At 43.0% G+C, this 26,719-nt stretch overlaps 1 protein-coding gene across 3 annotated transcripts in view; it reads right to left on the bottom strand.

Moving 5' to 3' along the window:
* The window catches only part of MOCOS (molybdenum cofactor sulfurase), a 571,628-nt gene that overhangs the window by 335,560 nt on the left and 209,349 nt on the right, over positions 1 to 26,719 (bottom strand). For all 3 annotated transcript variants that reach the window (XM_083188287.1, XM_083188289.1, XM_083188288.1), the window contains exon 5: positions 23,075 to 23,151. In XM_083188287.1, the coding sequence (XP_083044413.1) occupies positions 23,075 to 23,151 (77 nt within the window). The remainder of the gene's footprint in view (positions 1 to 23,074; positions 23,152 to 26,719) is intronic.

Raw genomic sequence — 26,719 nt, 5'->3', positions numbered from 1 at the left:
GTGGGAGCCCCCACAGATCTACAATGGTTTTGAACACCTGAGGATGCAGACCCCATTCCCCGGGGTGGAGGTCATGACAACTCAGGAAGTCCGCCTCCCAGTTGTCCACCCCGGGTATGAATATGGCAGATATCGTCACAGCATGCATCTCTGCCCAGGTCAGAATCTTGAAGACTTCTCTCATGCACGCTCTGCTCTTCGTACCGCCTTGGCAGTTTATGTAAGCAACTGTCATTGCATTGTCCGACTGGACTTGTATCGCCTGATGTTCCAGGAGGGAGTGAGCCTCCAGAAGAGCATAGTGTACAGCTCTCAGCTCCAAGATGTTTATATGGAGCTGTGTTTCCATGTATGACCACTGGCCCTGGAATCGCATCCCCTGTGTAACTGCCCCCCAGCCATGAAGGCTGGCATCTGTGGTCAGCAAGATCCAGTCTTGGATCCCGAATCGTCTCTCTGCAAGGAGATTTGGCGTATGTAGCCACCACTGCAGGGACTGTCTTGCCTTCATAGACAAGCAAATCAACCTGTGCATGTGGATGTGTGAGCCCGACCATTTGCTCAATAGGTCCCACTGGAATATTCTTGAGTGGAATCTCCCGAACTGAAGCGCCTCGAATGAGGCCACCATAGTTCCCATCAATCAGATGCAGAGGTAGACCGAGACTCTTTCTGGGGCTAGCACCTCCCTCAACAGCTGTTGTATTGCTGCAATCTTCTCCCCTGGGAGAAACACTGTTCTCTCCAATGTGTCTAAAATGATCCTTAAGAACTGGAGACGTTGGGACAGAATCAGTGAAGATTTTGGTATATTCAGGATCCATCCATGCTGAGACAGGAGATGTCTTGTTTTCTCTATGGCCCCCAGCAGCTTGGACACTGACTCCGCTTTCAGCAACACGTCATCCAAGTATGGGATGATGTTTATCTCCTGAGCCCTTAATAAGGACATCATCTCCGCCATCACCTTGGTGAAGACTCGTGGGGCCGTTGAAAGTCCAAACGGTAGGGCTTGGAACTGGAATTGTTCCTCCAGGATTGCAAATCTCAGGAAGGCCTGGTGTGGGGCCCACACCGGTATGTGGAGGTACGTGTGCTTCACGTCGATGGACGCTAGATATTCTCCCTCCTCCAGACCTGCAATCACTGCCCTCAGGGATTCCATTTGGAATTTGAACACCCTCACGTAGGAGTTCAGGGACTTTAGATTTAAGATGGGTCGAACTGACCCATCTGGTTTTGAAACCACAAATAGGTTTGAAAAGTAACCCTTGTTCCTTTCTGCAGCTGGCACTGGTATAATGACCAGTGCTAGGATCAGCTTTTGTACAGCTTGTCTGAGGATGCTGCGATCCTCCACTGCTGCTGGGAGTCCCGACCTGAAATATCTCTGAGGGGGTGCTTTTTCGAACTCCAGCCTGTAACCATGTGAAATAATGACCCAAGGGTCGAGGGAGGATGCATCCCACACGTGACTGAAGAACCTTAGTCTTGCCCTAAGAGAATATCCCGAGGTGGGAGTGGCCCGTCATGCGGCTGGCTTAGGGGTAGCTGCCCCTACGGTCTCTTGTAGCAGCAGCCGCTGCCTTCCTAGGCTTACCCCTGGTGCCTCTATTGGCGGTGGAGCCTCCTCTGGCCTTGGACCTGAATTTAGAGGTCCGAAAGGGCTGCTGTGAACCCCCTGTGAAAGGGCGTCTTACCGAGGCGGAGGCTGATGGGGGGAGGTGGACTTGCCAGCCGTAGCTTTTTATATCAAATCATCCAGTTCACTCCCAAAGAGCCTATCCCCTGTGAAGGGGAGACTCTCTACACTGTGCTTAGAGTCCACGTCAGCGACCCACTGCCGCAACCACAGGGCCCTGCGGGCCGACACAGCCATGGCCGAGTTGCGGGCATTAATTGCACCTAACTCTTTCTGTGCTTCGCACATCATTTTTGCGGTGTCCTGGATGTGACGTAGCTTTTCAGCTACCGTAGGTACATCCATGTCACCCAACAGGCCTTCTTGTATCTGGCCTGCCCATGTGAAGATGGCCTTTGCCATCCAGCAACTAGCAAGCACCGGGCGCTGTGATGCCCCACTGGCTGTATACATAGCCTTTACTGTGCCATCTAGTTTCCTATCGACCGCGTCTTTTAAGGTAGAGGTACCTGGGACTGGGAGCACCACCTTCTTTGAAAGGCGGGACACCGAAGCATCCACTATAGGGGGCTCCTCCCACACCTTCCTGCCCGTGGGGTCAAAAGGGTAGGTAGATTTGAAACGCTTGGACAATTTGAAGCATTTCTCTGGATTTTTCCAGGCAGCTTTGAACACCTCTTCTAAATCAGACTGTTCAGGAAAGACAATGTCTTGCCTTCTGTGTGACACAAAAAATGGGTCACCCTCAACCGGTGTGGCTAGAGGTAAATATAGTACTTCTCTTACAGCAAGGACAAGGTTTTCAGTACCTTGAATGCTAGACTGTGACACCTGTGAATCTACAATATCATCTGCGTCACCATCGCCATCACCATCGCCATCACCATCATCCATATCGGAGTCAGGTGCCACGGCATCAAGTGCCCTTTTACAGGACACCCCTGGCATTGGTGTAAGAATATCCACCCTTGCTGACAGGACCTTTAAATCCTGTTGGACTTGCTTAGTCTGCAAAGTATTTGTCGCCAGCTGTGATGAGACAGTCTCTAACATGGCTTTCATACCAGTGGCCCATGAAGGTTCCTGGGAGTCAGCCTGCGAGTTACTGCGCTGCGGAGACATGTTACTAAGCTGTGGTGACATACATTGCCCACATGCAACCTGTGATGTGGAGCTAGGAGCAAACTTGTTGCTGCAAATCATGCAAGTTATTTTTCACACCATGTTGGAGAAAATAATTCCCCCTTAAACACACTGCAGTCACGCTGAACACACACACAGTGAATGTACAGTAGTGTATATATACAGTATGTGCAGTTTCACATATATAATGACAGTGTAAAATTGCTTAACTAGCAGTGGGGGAACTCAGAGGAATATGGGGGACACCAGCACCCTGTAACCTGATCTACTGATTACATAGACCGGCTTTTATGCACAGACACCAATATTATCAATACTGTGTACTGCTATCAGTGGCTTATAGCACACTAGAAGCGCTATCAAGCGCTATACTTGCTGTCTCTGCTGACTGATCTCTCTCCCTTCAAGGCTGCGCTGAGGAGGGATCTCTGCTCTGCTGTAATGGCGCCCACAGCGTGAGAAGAAGCAGGAAGCAGTGTACAGGCGCGCTCAGGTCCCGCTCTAAACTAAGCCCCGCCCCTTGTAATGGTGCCCGGGCTATGCTAATATTTATACTGGCGCCCGGTAACCCTTTGATAAGGATTGACCCACATAGCGGTATATGCCCTGGTGGTCCAGTGGCAATGCCTGGCATCCAGTCTGTCGGCGTGGCTGCAGTTAAAACAGCTGCGCGCGATCCATGTGCAGGGCTATCGCGCCGCCATCGCCATTATGCCGCACATAAAACCGGAATCCCCACTGAGGGGACCCGGTTATCACTCACCACCGACGTTTTCAGGCTGAGCCAGGGGTGTGCGGCAGCTGGGGGTGTGCTCGCTGCAGCGCAATGCCCGCGGTAACAGCACCCTCTCAGGTCGGTGGACCTGCAGCAGGGCTCAGCTCGGTTCCTTGAAAGGCCTGCGGCAGTCCCTTCCCCCGGCTTACCTCGTCGCAGGGAAGCTGTTAAGCCCAAACAGCCACCCCAAAATAACAAACTAAAATAAATTGAAGAAAAAACTCTCTGAATCTCCAGGAGTGTGCATCCTCTCCTGAGGGCACATTTTCTAAAACTGGCTAGTAGGGGGAAGTAGAGGGCAGGAGCCAGCACACCCTGGTTGAAGAAAATGTTATGTGCCTGTCTCCTGTCGGATACCCTCTATTCCCCAAGGTTATAAGACCTCAGTACCCCATAATGAATGAAAGTGAAATATATAGGTAGGTTAATTGGCTTCCAACTAAATTAACCCTAGAATGTCTGTGTGTGCGTGTACATGTGGTAGGGAATATAAATTGTAAGCTCCACTGGGGCAGGGGCTGATATGAATGTTCCAATATTCTCTGTAACGCGCTGTGGAATATGTATACGCTATATAAGAAACTGATTATAAGATCCTTAAAGTGAACATCAACAGTAGCTCTCTAATCAGGAACTAGTCACCATTTAAGTGAAACATGTATGAGAGTGATTCTCCACTCCTCAATATCCATAACTGTCCGAATACTAGTACTCATATCATTACGAATATGATTTTTGTTACGAACGTCAGCCAGTATAGACATTACATCATGAGACTTAAGGCTGTATCAGAAGGAGGGAAGATAGTATTGAAGACTCTTGCCACTTAAGAAGACTCATGTTTAAAATCTTTACATCATTATTTATTTTCCATAACACATCATATAATTTTCTCTGTAAACCTTTACCTCATACTAAAGGTCATACTCATAACTCTCATATTGATACACTGTCATTATCACTGACTCCTCTTAACAAATGATACACATGAATATTGGTGTAGGTATTTTTATACACCTCATTTCTCATAGAGAGACATGAGACTACTTTTCACGGTTTGTTCTCACGTATCCCTTTGACACTATTAATTTGTTCTAGTCTTTTGTTTTGCACCCCCCTTTTTTGTCACTATTCCCACATACTCACTATTTTTTATAGATTTCAATATAGAGCACAGCACAACATACATAATTAATAGTAACCCCTATGACCATGACACTTTAATTATGAATTATTGCATTTTTATTAATTATCATTATAGACACAATGTAAGCAACACACCAATAACACGTTTTAATAATCAATATTTACTATTCAATATTCACTATCCAATATCTCTCTAATCAAAAAAGCCTTTCACTGAGATGAGATAAAATAGAAGATTCCCCGGTCAATAAGAAACTAGAGTGTCATTAGCCGTTATCCCTTTTTCTGCATCTCTCCCTTTTCCTTTTATTCTCTGGTTATAACATAAGTAATACGTCTCTACAGAATAAGATTCTGTTTAGATGAAAATTCATCACTCCTGAGCAATGATCTGTATGAGCTCAGAACAATATAAGGAAGAGATATAACACAAGGACTGCGAAATCTACTTAGTGACAGATTCATACTATCGCCTATTACCAACATAACATCTTCCCACAGACAACTCTACAAAAAAGCATTATAGGCACAACAACCTTTAAAAGGCTTACTGAAATGAATTCCGATACAATACTCTTGTCTCAATATATCAAAAATCAATTCTCATACAGTATGTATCTCTCTCTTTTCCCAGTCATTCGTCATTTGCATCATAGTGATAGTTACAAATGCAACTCTGTATTAATAGGAGATAATAGAGTCTGTCAATCACCAAGAGAAAGGCGGACATTGATTGGTTATATGTGTACATCAGGGTATTTAAACCCTGCCATTTCTGTGGTCGGGTTGGCCCTGAAGAAGCTCTATTTGCGAAGCGCGTGCCGACTATTGGTGCGCGGACAGGATCGCATTAGAGCACTTTGTTATTTTTCTTACATGTACAAATTTTGAATTTCTCAGTCTTGTTAAAGTGACCTCGCAGGCCTTGTTAGGGTAGCAGGAATCACTTGTGCAGTGAGTAACAGCACGGATTAGGTTGGGACGGTGCACAGTGCACAGCGTTCCTGGCACTGCTCAGTGACGTATTATTATATACGGTACTTCAAGCCGCACTACTTTCACATAGAGCAGTGGTAGCCAACCACGGTCCTCGAGACTCAAGAGCTACCAACACTTCACATTTTCCAGACAACCTATCTGCTGCACAGGTGCACTCATTACTAGCTGAAACATTTTCAAAGAGCCACAGGTGGAGCTAATTACTTCACTTGTGATTCTGTGAGGAGATCTGGAAAACATTAACTGTTGGTAGCTCTCGAGGACTGGACTTGGCTACTCCAGACATAGAGGCAGCTGCACGGCAGCAGTAACAAATACCTAAGTGACAGGTACAGTATGGTGCACGGCACCCCCGGCACCACCGAGTGACGTTCCCTCACTAACACTTACAATCGCCCGGCTCCCATACTAAAGCGGCATGTTTAAATGTATGAAACATAGTACCGCCGGAGCGGAGGTGAGCGGGGTGCCCAGACAAGTGGGTGGGAGGGACCCTATGCTCTGTGGTGGGTTTTTCTGGGGCAAGACAAACCTGCCCTGGAAGGTTTGCCCTGCCCCAGCAAAACCCACCCCTCAAGGGGTTAATATGAGATTCAAACTTCATCTTTACCCATTGGGTATACTCTGTACAGGCCAGGGGTGTAACTAAAACTTTGTGGGCCCCATAGCAAAATCTTGAAATTGTCACTACAATGCCTAGGTGGGCAGAAGAAAGAGTGAGGGAAGTTAGAGAGAAAGGGAGGGGTACGAGCAGAACAGAGAATGTCGGGGAGGGAGAGTGTCATGGAGAGATTTTGGGGGCAGAATGCAGCAAGCATTGAAATAATCTTGTGATGCTTGCGGCAGAAGCTGATTGGTTCATTGTTTATCACTCTCCATTTTATCACTTTGGAAGCTTAGTGCACCTGGCCCCTAGAGACATAAAAGGGAACCATTTAAGAAGGATAGCATATACAATTCGATCTGGGCAGTATATAACCATCCCTGCGATGCGCTCTGCCAGGTGCCAAGTGGTCTACACATGCAAGGTCAGCGCTGACCCCTCCCTGCTGAAAGCACTGCCCCGCTGGCAGTGTGATAAGTAGCCCTTAAGCTAAAATGGGTTGTCGCCATCTCAGAATGGCAGTAGCCCTGGGACACAATATGATGCTGCCCGTTATTGATACACCGGGCCACTTCGCGCATCCCATAGAAACTTTTGGGGATGTGGCTGTTGGTGGAGCAGGAGGGATCGCAGCAGGGATTCCTGCTGCAGTACCTCAATGCAGTACCTTCGGAGGTACTTAATATTTGCCACTAGCCAGGGATTTAGCTGCAAATATTAAAGAATAAATGGACCCCACTGAGATATGAGACAGACGGGAAGTGAGTGTTGAAAAAAAAAGATATGGCAGGGGGGTATTTAGTAGTATGAGGCACAGCTCTTATAATTGTGGCATACTGGAGAGGTTGTGCCACTGTGGACAATACAAGTAGAATAGGATGGGTTTCCTATTAACGGGGGCTTCTGAGACCATTTAAAGATGTAAAGGCCATGGTGTCACTAAACTGCTGTGTGTCTCCCACCCCCAGCGGTGCTGTGTATCGGGTGTACTCATTGGCACCGGATCTCCTCTGGAGCAGCAGCAGTGGTTTTCGCTGCTGTTGCGGTTACTGGGTCTCAACATGCAACCAGAATAATTGTGGACTGATTATAATTTTACATTGAGAGTAGAGTGATTACCAAATATCAAATTTGAATCAACTTCTGCTTCATGAGAAATCATTTTTTTACTACAAAATTCTCAAGAAAATAAAAACAAAATCTGAAAATGATCATCTATGTTGTGTCTTTATACAATATTAAAGAAGTAATTGTAATTATCATCATTATTTATAATATTTATATTACCATAAATAAAGCTTTACTTGTTTTCACAAAAAGCGTTTCAAATTAATACAAAAGGGAAAAATATAACGCTGCTGTTCAGTTGATTTATTTATTTTTTACATTCCATTCAAAGCTTATGAGTTAAACCTCATATCCTTATGAGTGGCTTGGGGCAAGTTTTCCAGCTTGCAACACTATTTTAAATTTGTTTTTAAACCAAAACGATGGCTGCAACATGCGCTGTGCAATTAAGTCCAACAGGTTAAAAGATGTGGTAAGTGTCGTGTGCTCAATGTATAGGTGCAAGAAAAAGAAAGTTTTAGTCAAACGATAAAATTCTGGCACCTCTAAGTGACCTAATAATAGTGTCCAATAATGGACCCTCAAGTCTAGATGGGATCCTTAGCTATAGTATGGAGAGGAGTTACATATAGTAAAATTAGGAAACACAAACAGTTGGAGGCAATATACTGTTTGTGAGTGCACAAGCAATCTTTTTTCTGCAGATATTGGGGGAAATTTACTAAGATGGGAGTTCAATTTCACATAGGAAGATGCTATGGACAACCAATCAAATTCTACTTCTTATTTTTTTCCCTCTACAATCTGATTGGTTGCCCATAACAACATCCCATCTGAAATACAGATGGGGCCACTCTCCCTGTTGCCACCAGCGTGCCAGATATCAGTATCTGGTGACTGTGGCAGAGGGCGAGCTGATGAACATGGACGTGCGAGCATCTCACATGGTTGTGCATTCATTACTGGCATGGGCTGGCGATAGGCGAGCGCCGGGAGCTGCTCAGATGACAGCGGCTCCATCTGTAGAAATCCCATCTTAGTAAATTTCCCCCAAAATCTGCAGAAAAACAGATTGCTTGTGCTTTCAAAAACATTATATTGCCTTCAACTGTTTGTGTTTCTTTATTTTAAATTCTCCAGACATGTTTAGAACTGTCTTATTAACTCAACATGCAACCAGAATAATTGTGGACTGATTATAATTTTACATGGAGAGTAGAGTGATTACCAAATAACAAATTTGAATCAACATCTGCTTCATGAGAAATCATTTTTTTACTACAATATGCTCAAGAAAATAAAAACAAAAGAAAATAAAAACAAAATCTGAAAATGATCATCTAAGTAGTATCTTTATACAATTTTAAAGAAGTGATTGTAATTATCATTCTTTATAATATTCATATTACCATAAATAAAGCTTTACTTGTTTTCACAAAAAGCGTTTAAAATTCATGCAAAAGAAAAGAATATAACGCTGCCGTTCAGTTGATTTAAAAAAAAAAATTAATTCCATTCAAGCTTATGAGTTAAACCTCATATCCTTGTGAATGGATGAGAATTTACATAATTCAATTCCTTTCATTCTGTCAATCTTTTTAACATTGTGGCTTCAAAGGAAGATGTTGATTACATCTTGTTAAACCCCTGACTATTCTATTAGCAACTTTTAATAGCAAGTAGATGATCTCAGTGAATTCACAATTTTGTTCTGGGTATATACATTAAGGCCCTTATTCTGGTTGGTGCGGTAATGTCCGCGTGCGTTCGTGCTGCCGATGTTTTGTGTCTGCGCATGTGCAGAGGCGTCTCTGCGCATGTGCGAACGGGACGCACGGCCAAATTCCGCATGAAATGTGTACACTTCGAACAGGGGGTGGAGAGGGGCGTGAAGGGCTGTTTTGGGCTCATTACCATAACCTAGAGACTCATGCCGTGACGCACGTGTAGGAGGCGGACATATGACATTGCCGGATGTCAGCTGCCCGCCCAGATCCCTGCTTTTGCACGGAGAAATGCCCGAGTGGTCTGAGTTTGCGGGAGCTGCCTGACCGCTCGGTCCTGCATTCGATGGTATGCGACCATCGAATGATGGGGAGGTTCCCAGATATGGAGGAGGTGTATACATGAGAAATCCACTCGTGCTCCGTGCGGTCAGCGGCTTACCGCATTCGGACGGAGTGAGCGATCCGTACGAAAGGCGGGGTTTAGGACGCACGGTCCTGGCCGCATATTCGGCTCCGGCCGCACAGACCAGAATAAGGCCCAGAGTGAGATTGCTGTCACTCACACAATAGTGGAGCTGCTAATTCAAAGATGCAGTCTATGCAAGTGAAGGTCTTAGCAGAAGCCAGAGCTGAGTGGATGGGGTAAAATTGTTGTTGATTGTGGGAGAAGACAGTGTGGTGCAGATGGGGAGAAATAAAAATGCTTATATGTTGGGAAGGCTAAGCAGCACTGATGGGGGCTAACAAAAGAGGAAAGACAGAGTGGTCCAGACAGGAGAAATACAGTAGCACAAATGGGGGTGAGTGAGGGGCAGAGCAAGAGGGATGAAGGGTTAAACAGCAGCACAGATAGAGAGGGGAGACAGTAGTACAGATGTAAGGAAACTGTGGCATGGATGAGAAGAGCAGAGCAGCATGGATGGAGGGGGAGACAGAGTATCACTAATAAAGGGGAAGTCAGTCATGCCGATAGAAGGAAACAGAGTGGCATTGATGTGGAAAGACAGGGCAGTGCAGATGAGGAAAGACACATTGGTGCTGATCGGGGAAATTAAGACAAGTACAGATGGGAGAACACACAGCAGTAGGATTTGAAGACAGAGCAGCATGGAGGCATATAGGAGAAGAAAGTGTAGATGCGTAGTAATTGGAGTACTATAGTTTTTGCAATTATGAAAGATGTTTGTAGTAACTGCATGTGAATACTAAATGAAATGGATAGTAGGTAGTGAGTGTGAAAGATGTTGGACCACAGTGGGAAAGTTTGTGTAAATCAGTGGGATAGACAGTGTTAGATGATTGCAGGTACTTATTAGGATGAGTGCACCACATAACTGCTGAAACCTTCAGTTGAATAGACTGCATATGTGTATTCCAATGAGCACTCAAATCTGTGAATTAAAAGCTCCATCATTGTGTGAGTGACAACAATCTCACTCTGGGCCAGATGTATCAATCTTCAAAATTGATAAAATGGTGAGTGATAAACAACCAGCCAATCAGCTCTACCTGTTATTTTTCAAACCCAGCCTGTAACATAACAGGTAGGAGCTGATTAGCTGTCTGTTTATCACTCTCCATTTTATCACTTTTGAATATTGATACATCTGGCCCTCTGTGAGAGTGCTGAATCTGCACTTACCCACAGGCTGTGATGGCATACCATATCTTTATTGCACAAGGAACACGTTCCTTTAAGGAGTCAGCCTTAATAATCAGAATTCCATTGATTTTTGGTGTTTGAGTGCAAGAGTTACAACAGGTTTCTGAAATGGCAGATCATGTGTAAGAATAAGAAGCCTGAATGGGACACGTGAAACCATGAGGTTTTTTGTCTATGGAATTTCATAGCTTTTTTTCAATGTATTTTTTAATTCAGAAATCTAAAAATGTCACTGTAAGAATAAACATTTTATTTTTTTTAAATGTTTAACGATAACACATCCTTGGCAACGAGCATTACCCCTGGCCACAAGCATTACAAACCCCTGGCAATGAGTATGACACCTGTGCCAGAGCATGAAACCCCTGGCAATGAGCATGACGCCCAGCATGTAGAATCTTTACTGTAGGGCAGGGGTGGGGAACCTCAGGCCCGGGGGGCCATATGCGGCCCCTGTAGCCGTTCTGAGTGGCCCATCCACCCGCCCGGTGGCTTTGCTGGGAGTCAAGTACAGGGGAATTCACGCAAGAGGTCGATAGTTCTCGCGAGATTCCTCTTAATCAACAGCAGCCAGAGACTGTCAGCCCTATTCAGCGGCAGCCGCCGGATCGTTGGACGGCTGCAGCAGGGCAATTTGTAAGATAAATTTGTAAGACAAATTTTTACATATGACATTTTTTCCCCATACAAACGGCCCTTGGCAGAAAAAAGGTTCCCCACCCCTGCTGTAGGGCATAATGTATAACGGGCATTGCAGTGTGAGGCATATGGTGCAGGGGACATTACTGTATGGTGCCTCGTGCATATCTGTAAAAGTAGCGCAACAGAAAATTATTGAGTTCGAAGTTAAAAACAAAAAATTCTAAATTAATGAGTTCATTACATGCCACCCTAAAAACATAATTTATTTATTAGAATGTTCCTGCCATCTATTTTATGTTGAAAAGGGGTGTCAAAAAGTGACAGTAGGGAACACAAAAAAGTTTTTTGGGGCACAATTATGAAATATAGAACAGTCAGAGAATCATAAAGAGATTAAGATTTAACTTTTATTGGTAAGACTAAAAAACATATATATTCCTTTATCACAAAAAGATGTATCCAGTAATTATTAAATACATGTACATCACATAGTCATAGATTGCTTGGCTCACACATCTTGAAAACTTAAAGAGATAACAAGAAACGGATTGGAGGATTTGATCCTTCTTTCTTAGCGTGATGGTAAGCGAAAATGTTTTAAACAACTAATTAAAATTACTTCACCTCAAAATATTTTTTTATATATAGCAATAGATCCTAATACATATATTGTAATTGGTAGGCAATGTTAAGGATTATAAATTAAGATCTGCCTTTATGAGAGATAATAATAAATATATCAGTTATTGTGGCGCAGGACACACCCCACTTGAGTGGTCCCCAGAATTGAAAAAAAGAGAGGATAAAGAATTCAAGCGGAGGAAGAGAAAGTTAAAGAAATTATGAATAACATGCAACACCCTCTAGACCAGTGGTTCCCAACCCTGGTCCTCAAGTACCCCCAACAGTGCACGTTTTCCAGGTCACCCAGCACTCATTATTAAGGCAAATTTGAAAAGATCCACAGGTGGAGCTAATTATAGCACGTGGAGCTAATTATAGCACTTGATTCTGTGATTCTGTGTGGAGACCTGCAAAACATGCACTGTTGGGGGTACTTGAGGACCAGGGTTGGGAACCACTGCTCTAGACTGACCTGCTTCTGTTATCATAATTGGCTACAGCACCCAAATAGGTACTGGTCTAGCATGTCACCGCTTAGCTTCTGAGTTCAGAAGTTTTCAGGCGATCCAGTGAAGTATGGCTGTAGACCTTTTTTGATTGATTAGAGAGCAAAGTCAATGAGGAATGTGCTTAAACCATTGTCCAACCAGTTGGTGTTTTCCCTGTTACCACCAGGGGCATTGCAGAGAAAAAATACCACATTATGGCAAGTGAGAGTAGTGAAATGTCAGTATAAAGTGCAGAAGGAGGGAATATCATGCAATGGTCCCACATCTGCTGTCCACCATCTTACTAGGTATTGGGTGGTGGATGAGAGTGTGGGGACAAAACAAAACCTCCCTTGAGACAGCTGGTATAACAGATGATGAAAAATTAGAGTGGTATAGATAGAGGTACATATATGTCTTATCATGTAATTCATATTAAAGGATTGTTCCCTCAGTCAGAAAAAAAACTGGTGTTCTGAATAAACAGGAATGCATAAATGAATTATCACAACAGTTAAGTTAATGGAATGTACCTACCCTCTGTCCAAACCATGGATAGTGCTCCGGGTGTCAGTATGTGAGAAGAAACTTATCACCCAGTTTACCCGGGGGTTGTTTGGCAATTAATTGTTGAAAAAAAAATGGATATGACCCCCAGAAGGGATTGCTGGTGATCTAGCCCTCATCTACTGTTATCTTTGAATATATGTTTTCTTATTGTTTGCGTATGGTGCACTGTGAAAATAGAAGTATAGCTAGACTGATTTGCTGTATTAGATAGGTATTTAGGTGGGTTTCATAGGATGCAGTTATTCTCTGCTCCGGCCCAGGTTTTATTGCTGAAGGTTTTAGAGTAATTAAGGGGACAGGTATAAAAACCGCCCCAGACCATGGACCCCTCACACCTTGAAAAAGGGCTGAAGCTTTAGCCCGAAACGCGTCGGTGAGGAGAAGGGGACACACTTGATGGTGAGACCTATTGCTTTATACCATCCAGCAAATTCACCTCAACCTGTTCCGGATGCAGGGAGGGAGTGAATTTTGGTCTCACACATTTTGAGTGTGATTTTGTTTTTTAATACACTTTTATCGTCTGTTTTATTTGTATACCATATGGAATAAATATTTTTTACGGAGTATGCTGGTTGTGGAGAATATCCTTATCTGGAGAAAGATCAAAGAAACCACTCTGTGCATATAGGGCCTCATATTGAGGTGAGTGTCTGTCCATCAGGCGTTTGATGTGTTTTTGGTGACTTGATACAAAGTGTCAGGGGATATGCTTGAAGATTAGGATCCTGTTTCAAAGATACCTTTACATGCAAATAGGGCCTATTTAACAGGTCAGTAACATCCATATTGTGCTCTCGAAAAAACGTGAGGTTACAGGAGGATTGGAAGGGAGACTGTCTTTGGAACCACATAAAGATACCTTTATGTGCATATAGGGACCCCCACGGAGGTCAGTAGGAGACCCCATTTTTTCCAAATAAAATTAAGGACATCAGTCAACCTTGAAATCTACTAGCAAGTTTCATCTGCTGTAGCTTTATGGGATAGCGCTGAAGTGTATTTTCATAATTTTGGTGTTGTATTTGGTCGGTGGGAGTGTAGTGACCCACAGAATATACACGCAGCAGCAGTCCCGAGTGCAATCATCCACCTGTCGAACCCAATTTTTTTACGTATTGTCCTATCACTAACAGACAGGGGGACGGTTTGCGACCTTTAGATATAATAAAATATAAAATGTTTGCCCATAGGGGTCGTCGCAATATACATGCGAAGGAAACTTTCCAGAGAGAAAGTAATGATGAAGTAGTATGTACTACAGATGAGGATTTGGAAATGGCTATGCTCAAATTAGAGAAAGCATTAATACGGGAGGGAAAAGTATGGTGGGAACTGACTACGTTGGACACCTACTGTGCTGAAAAAAATCGTCCCTCGCGGTTTGAGGCTTGAGAAAATTCCCTCGTTTGGGAATGAGTCTAAGGAATTTATGGATTCCTGGTTCAAAATTTTGGATGACTGCTCAATAAAATTAATGCAATTAATAGTAGATCAAAAAAAGGAGGAACTACATAAATTAGAGGGAGAAATAGCCATATATAAATCATTGGTAGAACCCTATTCGAAATCTAAGAGTATAATAAGGATCTAGAAGAAACAGTAACAACAAAAGTAGAAAGAAATGAGAGGGATTTAATGGCCAAAAAAAAGAAAAAGTTCTGGAGAGATAAGGACGATTATAAAAAGGGCAATCAACATTGTATAACTAATAAAGAAAAACGTTTGCTCAAAAATGATATAGCGAAAGGTGAGGAGGAGAATAAATCACCCCAAAGAAATATCCCGAGAAACACATATAATTATAGGTTAAAGAAAAAACATCTTAATGATTATAGTAACACCCCCCGACCCAGCCAGCCTGGGAATCTGCCCCCCAGAAGTAGGGATGGGGGAAACCAGGGTAGATGGGAGGAAAATAGGTGGGAAAGGCCCAAAGAAAAGCGATGGAGGAGGAACAATTATAGACAAAATAATAATTGGAGGGACAATAAACCATCCTGGGAAACCACCAATCGGTTTGATGAAATTAGAAACATCAGCGGCACCCCGATACCACTGGACCACTGGAGGCTCTGTGGCGGGTTCCCCGCTCCTCCCCCATCTCACCTGCGGCTGTCCTCCCATGGTGGCTGAGACACCGGGGCTCGGGGAGCCGTGGAGACATCCCTCTCTCCCATACTGTTCCTCACACGTGGCGGCCATCTTGGGAGACCCGGGGGTCAGGCGCCAGGACGGGGGCTCCTGGGGGGCAGTCGGCAGGACATTCAATCGCCTATTACACCCCCCGAGCACCCCTCTGTGTTGGATAAAACCTACGCTATTTTCTATACTTGGCCCAAATTCCTCTGCTGAGAGACGGCGGCCATTTGGTTGGGGCACTAGCTATAGATCCTGCATCAATCTCCAGGAATCTTACTAGTGGACCTATGCAACTTTAACCTTGCTGCAAGACCCCCTCCCTTACAGGTGCAGAGGCTTTACTGGTCTCACCTCCTCCATATTATTAGAGCTTGTCAGTTTTCTGACTTGAGCCCACCTTCCCACCATACAGTTGCTACCATAGCCCTCAGAGTCTGTATTTCTTTATACAGTTCTATGACAAGGACCAAAGGCCAACATTACATCCTTATTTCCACCTTACATTATTTGCTCAATACCGTTTATTATCTGGAATAAAGATTCACTGTCCTATACCACCCAGACATGGGGACTATATTTGCTATACTGATCAGTTTTGAAGACAAATGAGCCTGGAGCTGTTCTGGTGACTCAAATAAATAACTGCACTACCAAAATTCCTATTCACTGCCAGGAAACTATTTAACAAATCTGGAGTGTTTTACTGTGATAAGTGCCACAGCCTCACCACCACACGATACTTGTCTGCTATTCAATAGCACCAAGGCTCCGATACGTCTACATTAACATGTGAACCGTTTTCCTCAGAGATGGGTCACTAATCTAGGCCCACGATTTAGGGGAATGTGACCTCCACTTGCTGACTGACCTTTGGTTCCGACTGATTAGATGACCTAACCTGGAAACCACGTGGACGTCAATTGGGCAAAAGCAAGAAGAGCACGCAGAGTACAAACTCTCGCTTCAAGACTACCACTTCACAATCAACACTTCGGCCCTACATCTCCGCCTCTAAAACCAAAGACCGCTCTTCTCCCCTTGCCAGAGAACTCTGAAACCAACGCCCATGAGATGCACCTTTCCCCACCCACGATGGATCTTCAATCTCAAATGGCACAACTGAGGAGTGAAATCAGAGAAGTCCTTTCACATGTCCGAACACTTCCCTCCAAACAAGACTTGTAAGCACTTGAAGCACGCCTCCAGGACTCATTCCAATCACAGATCACCGCTGTCCAAGCTGATGTTACCAAGCTGATGTTACCCTTTTTGAAAATGATTCCGACCAACTAACCTCTATTAAGGAGACTCTTTCTCAACAGGCAATCGACCTGAAGATCCTACAAGAGAGGCTGGAAGATCTGGACAATTGAGGTTGTAGAAATAATGTGCGGGTGAGGGGCCTACCAGAATCTGTGCCTCTCTCGGGTATAATTGATGCCCTCAACAAAATGTTTGGTGAAATCCTAGGTCTCGACCCCGAGACCTCCATTGAATTTGATCGTGCCCATAGAGCCCTCAAACCTAAAGGGCAAGCATCTGAACAGCCTAGAGACATGATTTGCCACCTCCACTATTACTCCCAGAAAGAGGAATTGCTATGGAAAATATGGGACCTAGAGGCCATTGAATTCAGCAGGACATGTGTTCAGATCTTCCAAGACCTTTCATGGCGTACACCCCAACAAAGAAGAATGCTAAAACCACTTACAGATGCCCTCAGCAAATCAAACTATAAATACAAGTGGGGTTTCCCCTTTCCCTTACAGGTCTCTTCAGCAGGTCGTCAATTCACCCTACGCTCTCTAGCCGACCTCCACAACTTCTGTTCTAACTTGGGACTGGACACAATCTCTTTACCCGATTGGCAGGCCTTTCATTTACCAAACATCCCCCCTCCCAACACCTCCAAAAGTGAGAAGTGGCAAAAAGTCAGTAACTCGAAGAGATCCAGAGGAACTCCTCCCCCTCGCTCACAAGATCCTACCTGACAAGGCGACGAGTGGTAACATTAGACGTTGAACTCTAATTTTGTTTACTTACACACCTTTGACATTTACGAATTATTCTACCGCTAATCAATGCCTTTTCAATGTCTTTTTCTTAGTGTTTCTTATGACCCTATTGTTATATATTAGGTCGGTTTTCTACTAGTTACTTAGAGAACCAACTATATATCTCTACTTCTACATTTAGTATTCTAGAACACTTCAGTTAGTAACGTGGGGGTGTGGACCCCTAGTTCCCCCACCGCTACTCGTATAAACCTCTGTGACATGGTTGCCACTATGGCATCTTCACTGTCCGGATGCGGCTATGTTTTTGATGCTCATATCAGATGTTCACGGTTTTGCTACACATTGTCTCATATATTACTGTATGTTTTTTGTCCTATCAATATGACCCTTTTCCTTTTCTTACCACCAATCTTCTGCTCAACCTCACCCTTCTCCCTTCCCACTTCCTCTACCCGATCCGATCCTCTTCCATTCACTTCTCAGCTTACAACTACCAAATGACCTCATCCCTACGTATCTTTTGCATTTACGCTAGGGATTTAAATGTCCCAGGAAAAAGGACGCAGGCTCTCCATTTCTTTCATAAAGAAAGGGCAGATATAGTTTTAGTTCTGGAAACACATTTTCCCCAAACTGATCCAACTCCTCGACTAAGTAACCATTACTTCCCCACCACACACTACTGCAAATATCCACATTCAAAATCTAAAGGGGTTGCCATCCTATTTGCCTTGCATGTACCAATTTCCGACGTACATACACTCATATTAGAAGAGGGTCGCTGTTTGCTTCTAACATGCTCAATATACAATGCAAAGTTCACAATAGTTAATATTTACGTGCCCAATCAGGGACAACCGGCCTTCCTTAGGAAGGTTCTACATTTGGTTGATTTGTGTAACAAGGGATCTTGGTGATAGGGGGCGATTTCAACTGGGCCCTAGACCCCCTCCAAGATGTATCGTCATCCCCTAGCTCTGCTCCGAATTCACAAACCAGAGAGGTTAAGCGCTTGTTTCACACTCTCCAACTATCAGACGTTTGGCGGATTAACCATTCTACCGAACGAGATTTCGCTTACTACTCACCCCCCCCCCCCCCATAAATCTTATTCTAGATTAGATTATTTCCTCCTAAACCACAATTACTTACACCTGATTCGAGATTCTACCATTGGCTCCATAACCTGGTTCGACCATGCCCCTGTCTATTCCTGGAGCTTTACTCTCATACTCATATGACAAATCCCTACTAGAAGAAGCCCTAGACACATATGTAGAACATAATGTCACCCCTGAAGTCTCTGATATGGTGATCTGGGAGGCACACAAATGTGTTATGAGGGGAAAATGTATACAATTGGGGTCACTCATTAAAAGACAAAAAAAGGGGAAAAATCGATGACCTCCTTCAGAAAATCCAAGTACTAGAAACTACCCATAAAGCATCCCTTTCCTCCACCACATTTGTAAAACTCACCTCCGCTAGATCAGCTCTCAATAAACTATTGTTAGACAAAGTGAAACTGGCATTTAAGAAATGTCGTAATCGATATTACCGCTGGGGAATACACCGGGCAAAATGCTTGCTAGGGCACTCCGTACCCAAAGGTCCCTTTCTTTCATCCCCTCTATTAAAAACACTCTAGGCCAAACACTACATGACACAGATTCCATTGCAGCCACCTTCTGCTCATATTATTCCTCCTTATATAACTTAAACCCCCCAAAGACCCCCAAACTATTTGAAGAACAATGACATATTAGATCTTACCTTATGAAAATTGGCTTCCCTACATTAACCGATGAGCATAAAAACTATCTCAAGAGACCTTTTACAGAATCAGAGCTGACCGAGGCGATTAAGACAACCCCCTCGGGTAAAAGTCCTGGCCCGGATGGTTTTACCATCTCCTACTACAAAGCCTTTAAAGATAGACTTATCCCTCTATTATTACGGGCTTGTAACACAGTAACTGCAACTCATCCTTTCCCCCTCCAATCATTAGAAGCCCACATCACTGTTATTCCTAGAGGGCAAAGATCCCTCCCTTTGCCCCAGCTACCGTCCCATCTCACTCCTTATTATTGATGTGAAACTCTACGCCGAATTAATAGCGAACAGATTAAAACACCTCTTGCCAGCCATTATTCACAATGACCAGGTGGGCTTTGTGACAGGCCGTGAAGCCAAAGATGATACCTCCAAAATAATTGCCCTTATACACCACCTTAAAACCACTAAAATCCCTGGAATCCTTCTGTCAACAGATGCCGAGAAGGCATTTGATAGAATTGATTGGGGCATCATGAGGGGTGTGTTGGGCCATCTGGGTCTGGGACCAATATGCCTACAACGTATTTTAGCCCTATATACCTCCCCCTCCGCTAGAATATGGATGAATGGTTCACTGTCGAGCTCATTCACTATCAGCAATGGGACCCCACAGGGGTGCCCGCTCTCCCCCTAATTTTCATCCTATTCATTGAAGCTCTGGCCAGAGCGATCAGGGGAAACCAAAACATTAGCGGGATTACAATAGCTGGACAAGAATACAAGCTAGCTCTCTTCGCGGACAATCTACTTGCCACAATGACTAATACCACGACCTCCCTCCCTAACTTATTGTCCGAGTTTTAGTGTTTCAGCACCCTTTCTAATTTCAAAATAAACTTTACCAAGTCGGTGGCTATGAACGTTTCCGCCTCTCCGACTATTGTGACAAACCTCAAAGCTTAATTTCCCTTTGCATGGCACACATCCCACCTCAAATACCTAGGAGTTAACATCTCCAATGATCTTGCTAGACTGTTTGACTTCGATTTCACCCCCCTTCTACACAAACTTTGCTCGGACCACCAATCCTGGAAATCTAGACTCTTTTCTTGGTTTGGCAGAGTAGGGATCCTCAAAATGAACTCACTTCCAAAAATATTATATCTCCTCCAGACCCTCCCTATTAAAATCCCACCTAGATGGTTAAGAGAGATTCAATCCCTTTTCCGAGATTTTATCTGGGGTTACAAAAGACCCAGAGTGGGACTTGCTTTACTACAAAGACAAAAAATGCAGGGGGTATTAGATTGCCGGACGTTCAAGGGTACTACAAAGCTTGTCTTTTAAACAGAATAACAGATTGGTCCAGATCGAACACCAACAAGCAATGGGTTCAGATAGAGTCACTCACTCTCTTCCCCTATCAATATAACACCTGGCTCTCACACCTTCCCAGTTCTATCCACCCTACAATAAGCCCGACCCTGGCCTGTTGGAAGACTATTCACAAATCCCCATCCATCTCCTCACTCACCTCCCCTTACATGTCCTTTCTTTTTGATAAACGCTTTCCCCCCCGGTTACAAGGCCAATACCTTCCGCCCATGGTATGACCTAGGTTTGTTCCGAGTAGGCCAGCTAATGTCCGAGGGGTCAGTAGTCCCTTTTACAGATCTACAAAATAAATGGAACTTGCCTGCAAATGAACTTTGGAGATACCATCTAACACGCCACTACCTTACATCCCTGAACCCCACAACCCCAATGCCTTCCACTCTTACCCCCTTTGAACAGCTATGTGAGGTGAAGGATCCTCCTCCTCATTCAGTATCCCAGATTTACAATCTCCTATTGGAAGACAGGAGCCATAACCCTCCTCCTTTCACTACGAGATGGAATCAAGATCTGAAGGTGGATCTCAAAAAAGCTAATTTTCAAATTAGCACATCATTGCTTCCCTAACACACTGGTGGTCCAGACGCAATATAAGTTGCTGTCGCGATGGTACAGATGCCCTGACACACTTTCTAAAATGGGCTTAGGTTTTCCCAACAAGTGTTGGCGGTGCTCTGCGAGCCCGGGATCTCCCACACATCTGGTGGAGCTGCCCATCCATAAAATCCTACTGACATAATGTTATTGCCATCTCTGGGAAAATACTGGGTGAACCAGCTCCATCAGACCCTTTGTTTTGGTTATTCCACTACTCGACAGGCTCAATCTCGAGATATAAGAAATCTATCCTTTGTCACCTAAGCAATGCGGCAAAGGCAGTTATTCAAGTCCGGTGGCGCTCTCCACTTCCCCCAACAATTTCAGACTGGTTTCACAGGTTAGATTCATATATGGACATGGAGGATATAGTTTGCTCGGCTGAAAACGTTTATGCTGCCTTTAGCAGCATTACCACCTTTCCCACCACAACTACCCTAGTGCTACCCCAGCTCATTGACCATGCATTAGACCCCACCTCTTATATACTTCACACACATCACCCACACCCCTTAAGCTATCTAGAGGAGCATATGCTTATCACCTCCTAACGGTTTTTTATATTCTACATCGAATCCACCCTCACCCCCACTCCCCTCCCTCAATCCTCCCCTCTCTCTTTTTCCTAAAATAAATCCCCCTTACTTCTTACCTTTTTAAGCCTTCGTATGTTCATATATCCATGCAATTTTTATGTGATATTGGATTATTGTTAAGACTACCCTAAACTTTTGTATCCCCGTTTATTGTACCCCTTTATATTTCAATAAACACATTTTGCACTAAATTTGATTTCTGACAGAATTCTCTGTATATCCCTGCTAGCCTATAACCACAGACAAACATTGCAGATAATACTGTAGTATCAGTATAGAGAGCTTTTTACCCTTTGCATACATTAACAAAAGTTCAAATGCTCTATGTTTTAATTTCCCTTCAACGGCATTTAATCTAAACAATAGCAGCTGGTTTTAAAATCATTTATTAAGGCATTCTGTACACATATTGTTAGTTATTCAGTATTTAATCTACCTTATTTTATTTTCTTAAATGTAATTATATAAGCTTTATCATTGCTTGGGAAATTACCTTTCACAGAAGCATAAGGATTTATATAGAAACAAAATAATTAAACGATCAAATAAACCACTGTATTAACAACCTGTCAGTATGTAATTTGGTTATTTTATACAAGCACCAATTAAACTGATTGCTAACAAGGTCATAAAATCTCTGATGCATTTAAAATGCTTCTAATTCCTCATGGGCAAGTGTAATAATATTTGAATCTGTTCTATTGATTTTATAGGCGTTTAAGTTCTCTTGGTCTATATTTTACATTCCATTTGCAGTCAATGCCAATGAAATTGTGAAAAGAAAGCAATAATATGTAACAAACAGAAGGACATGGGTAACAAAGTAACATTTAAACAAATATGTACTGTATGATATAAAGTTTCAATGATGTAGTTATGTTAAACACAAACATTAGATGTACAGAATGAGCTATATCTGGAAATACAAACTGCAGCACAATATTCAGAACCAACTTTAGACATTAGGGGGGAAATTTACCAAAGGAAATTTGTAAAAAATAGGTGTATTTGTATCCAGAAATACACTTATTTTTTACATTTACTATCCCGAAAATACGGCAATTCGTATTCGTATTGATAGCACATCAATACGAATACGAATTGCTGTATTTTTGGGATAGTAAATGTCAAAAATAAGTGTATTTCTGGATACAAATACAGCTATTTTTTTACAAATTTCCTTTAGTAAATTTCCCCCTAGATTACTCAACAGTACACAACGAAAATAATGCAACTATCAGGACCTGATAAAAAAAATAAAACGATAATAAGATTTGTAGTCTAACATTTACATTTTGTTGTACAGAGCACACATTAATGTACTCAGGTTCATATGGAGACTACACCATTGCTTAATAGAGGAACCTCAGCAACCCTGTAACTTGCAGTACTGTTGAATATTAATCCTTAAACAAGTGAATTTTACACACTGTAACTGTTGGAAGACATCTGCACTTACCAGTAAGCTTCTGTAAAGTATCAAATGCATGCTTGAGTGCAATTATATCCAAGAATGACACTGTACCATCTTCAAATCTGAAATAAAATGCAATATAGGTAAATGTATCATATGCCTGCAAACAAACAGGTACAGAAGCGTAAATTACTTTTTAACCCCTTCCCGACATTGCCTTTTATGGTAATTTTTTTTTTTTCCTCCTTGCGTTCAAATAAGCGTAACTTTTTTAATTTTCCGGCTATATAGACACATGAGGGCTTTTTTTTTGCGGGACAAGTTGTACTTTGTAATGGTACCATTTACTATACCGTATAATATTCTGGGGAATCAGGAAATAATTCAATGTGGGGTAAAAAAAAAAAAAAACGCCATTGCACAATTTTGCGCTGGTTACGGTTTTTTTGGAGTTCATAGTTCGTTTAAAATGATGGGTTATCTTTATTCTATGGGTCGTTACGATTCTGGTGATACCAAACTTATATAGTTTTCGTTATGTTTTACCACTAAAAAAAAAATCGCAACTTTTACGGTTTTTCTAATTTGCGTTGCGTCGCCATGTTCTGCGGCTTATAACTTTTTTATTTTTCCACCTACGGACCTGGGTGAGGGCTCATTTTTTGCGGGCTGAAGTGTACTTTTTAATTAATACCATTATGGGATATGGGCGACTTTCTGATCTCTTTTAGTTATTTTTTTTTGGGTACGCGATGCGACCAAAAAACGTAGTTTTGGCGTTGGGGATTATTTTCCGTTTACGCCTTTAACCGTGCGGGATAACTAATGTTATATTTTAATAGATCGGACTTTTAGGAACGCGGCGATACCAAATATGTTTATTTTTTTTATTTTTTATTTATTTTTATTTGGGAAATGGGGAAAGGGGGGTGATTTGAACTTTTAATATTTTTTTATTTTTTTTTTTTTTTTAAACTTTTTTTTTTTTTTTTTTTTACTTTTACTACAAGGCCCCCTAGTGTACTTGACCACTAGGGGGCGCGATCGCCTGTACTAGGTTCAGCCATAGAGCTCTATGGCTGAACGTAGTGATTTTATGCACTTCCTATTACATCCTGCCTCAGGCAGGATGTAATAGGTATGCAGACACGGCCAGCACAGGGGTCTACATTAGACCCCTGGCTACCATGGCAACCGATCGGCACCCTCCGATCTCGCTGCGGGGGGCCCCGATCGGCGCCGGAGGGGGGCGCCCCCCCTCCGATCAGCTATTTAAGCACTGCGGTCGCTTTGCCCGCGGTGCTTAAAGGGTTAAACGGCCACGATCGGCGAACTCGCCGCTCGTGGCCATGAGAGCAGGGACCTGGCTGTAATATACAGCCATTACCTGCTCTCTTTCAAGCCAGCTCACTCCGTGAGCTGGCTTGATTCCCCCTCAACCGACATATGACGTAAATGTACGTCATATGTCGGGAAGGGGTTAAGGAGCCTATGAACTAAGGGGTTATTCTGATTCACTCGGAAAGGCACAATTACTCTCTAATGGACAAAACCATATGCACTGCAGGTGGGGCTGATGTAACACGTGCAGAGAGAATTAGATTTCTGTGTTTCATTGTTTCTGTGGAGGGTAAATACTGGCTGCTTTATTTTTACACTGCAATATAGATCTCAGTTTGAAGTACACCTCCCACCCAAATCTAACTCTCTCTGCATATGTTACATCAGCCTCACCTGCAGTGCATATGGTGTTGTCCATTAGAGAGTCATTGTGCCTTTCTGAGTGAATCAGAATAACCCCCGAAGTCTTGAAAGGAGATAAAGTAAACAGAGCTATAGTACCCACCAATCCGCTCCTTATTGCCACATTACAGGCTGTGTTATCTCTATCAAAAGCTAAGTACATAGCTGCCAGAATACCAACAAACTAGCTTCAAACCAGTGGTGAATTTAGTATACCTTGCCAATCTCTCAATAATTTACACTCTGACACTGTACTGCTGATGATATAACAAGGTATTTCTCTACTTGTGCAGTTAGTTTACTTCATACTTGCCTACTTTAATCTTCACCACTCCGGGAGAAGCCCGGAGAGGTAACACATCAGGTGGGTGGGAGCAAGGCTGACATCACTTGGCCCCACCCCCCATGACGAAAAACTCTGTGATTCGCAGGCCGTGGAGAGGGAGTGGGGCTTAAATGCCGCAAAATGCCGCGATCGTGTAATTTAAGCCCCGCCCCCTCCCCGCAGAACCGCAATTTCAGGTCATTTTAACCAGCGGGCAAGGGGGGAGCGGGGCAATCCCCAGAATGCGGGAGACTTGCCCACCTTCCCGGGGGCCAGGAGAAGGACCCAATTTGTGGGAGGCTCCAGGCCATTCCGTGAGGGTAGGCAAGCCTGGTTTACTTGCCCAGTCCTCTGTTGAATCCTGAAGTAGGGCTTGCAGGCATTCCTCCTCAAATGCTTTAACCTTTTTCTGCACCACAGTTTACTCTTTTGCAGCCTCCTTGATCACAAAGAGGCTTTATTAAGGACAGCTGCCCATTTCCTGCAACATTTGGGGTTATACTGATAGCTGGGACGTTGTGTATCCTAAAGCCCCTTGAAATTTAATTGTCTTTGTAATAGTCTGACAAGGAAACGCCATGTAAATGAAAATCTACATTTAGATTTTTCGCAAAACAATAACTCTGGTGTGTCCTCCATTATAGCAGAGGTTAAATTTCTCTTTAAAAAGCATCCAATCTGCATTAATGTCAGACAAAGACATCTTTTCTCCCATGGGCAGCACAACATTCTGAGATCTTGGTACATTATCAGGTATTTCCATAATTAATTCCCAGACTACATTGTCTCTCTTCACACTTTAAAATAAAGTGACAGATATTGTTCCTGATAACAAATATGGTGCCTTAATGTCAGGACATGATAATGGTATGCCGATGGATGTGTTGACACACACCTTAAATTACGTGAGAATCTGACTACACAATATTTGGAGGATTTAAAAGCAGTGTTACAGGAAGGTTTGAATATGGAATTTATTAATAAAGATAAGCTTGATGCACTATTGAAGTCTTCACCTTAAATACCTATCTTTTGGGCGACCGCCCGGTCGCCCAATAATATCAGCTCATGCTTATAGCTCATAACTTATTCTATGATGTATCCAGACCTACAGTAGATTTTTACATCTAGTCAGCTGTACAAAGCCAGCATACATATTAAAAGATACCAATACCTTTATAAGGAAGTTACAGCAGATAGAAAAAGCACCGCAGGAATGTTGGTCGTGTACGGCAGAGATAGTCAGCCTATACATCAACATTCCTCATGATAGAGTCGGTACATATATTATGAGGATTATCAGGGTCCAGATGTAACATTTTTGGTAACTTTACTTGAAATGATATTTCGGAAAACTTTCATGTTTAATGGTGAGTTTTTTGCAGCCCAGGTATATGCAAACTTGTTTATGTTTGGTATAGAGCTAACTTTATTCTTTAAGAATAAGGAATATGTTGATAACATTATTTACTACACTAGGTACATAGATGATATCTTCCTCCTTTGGACAGCAACAAGGAGGAGTTTGTTACTATGATGAATAACATCAATACGCAGGATGATAATATAAAATGTACATAACAAATTGAGGATACATGAGCATATATTTTATATATGTGCAA

Source organism: Crinia signifera, chromosome 5, assembly GCF_055691185.1.
Source record: "Crinia signifera chromosome 5, ASM5569118v1, whole genome shotgun sequence".
NCBI lineage: Eukaryota > Metazoa > Chordata > Amphibia > Anura > Myobatrachidae > Crinia > Crinia signifera.
This window is presented reverse-complemented; position numbering and strand designations above follow the sequence as displayed.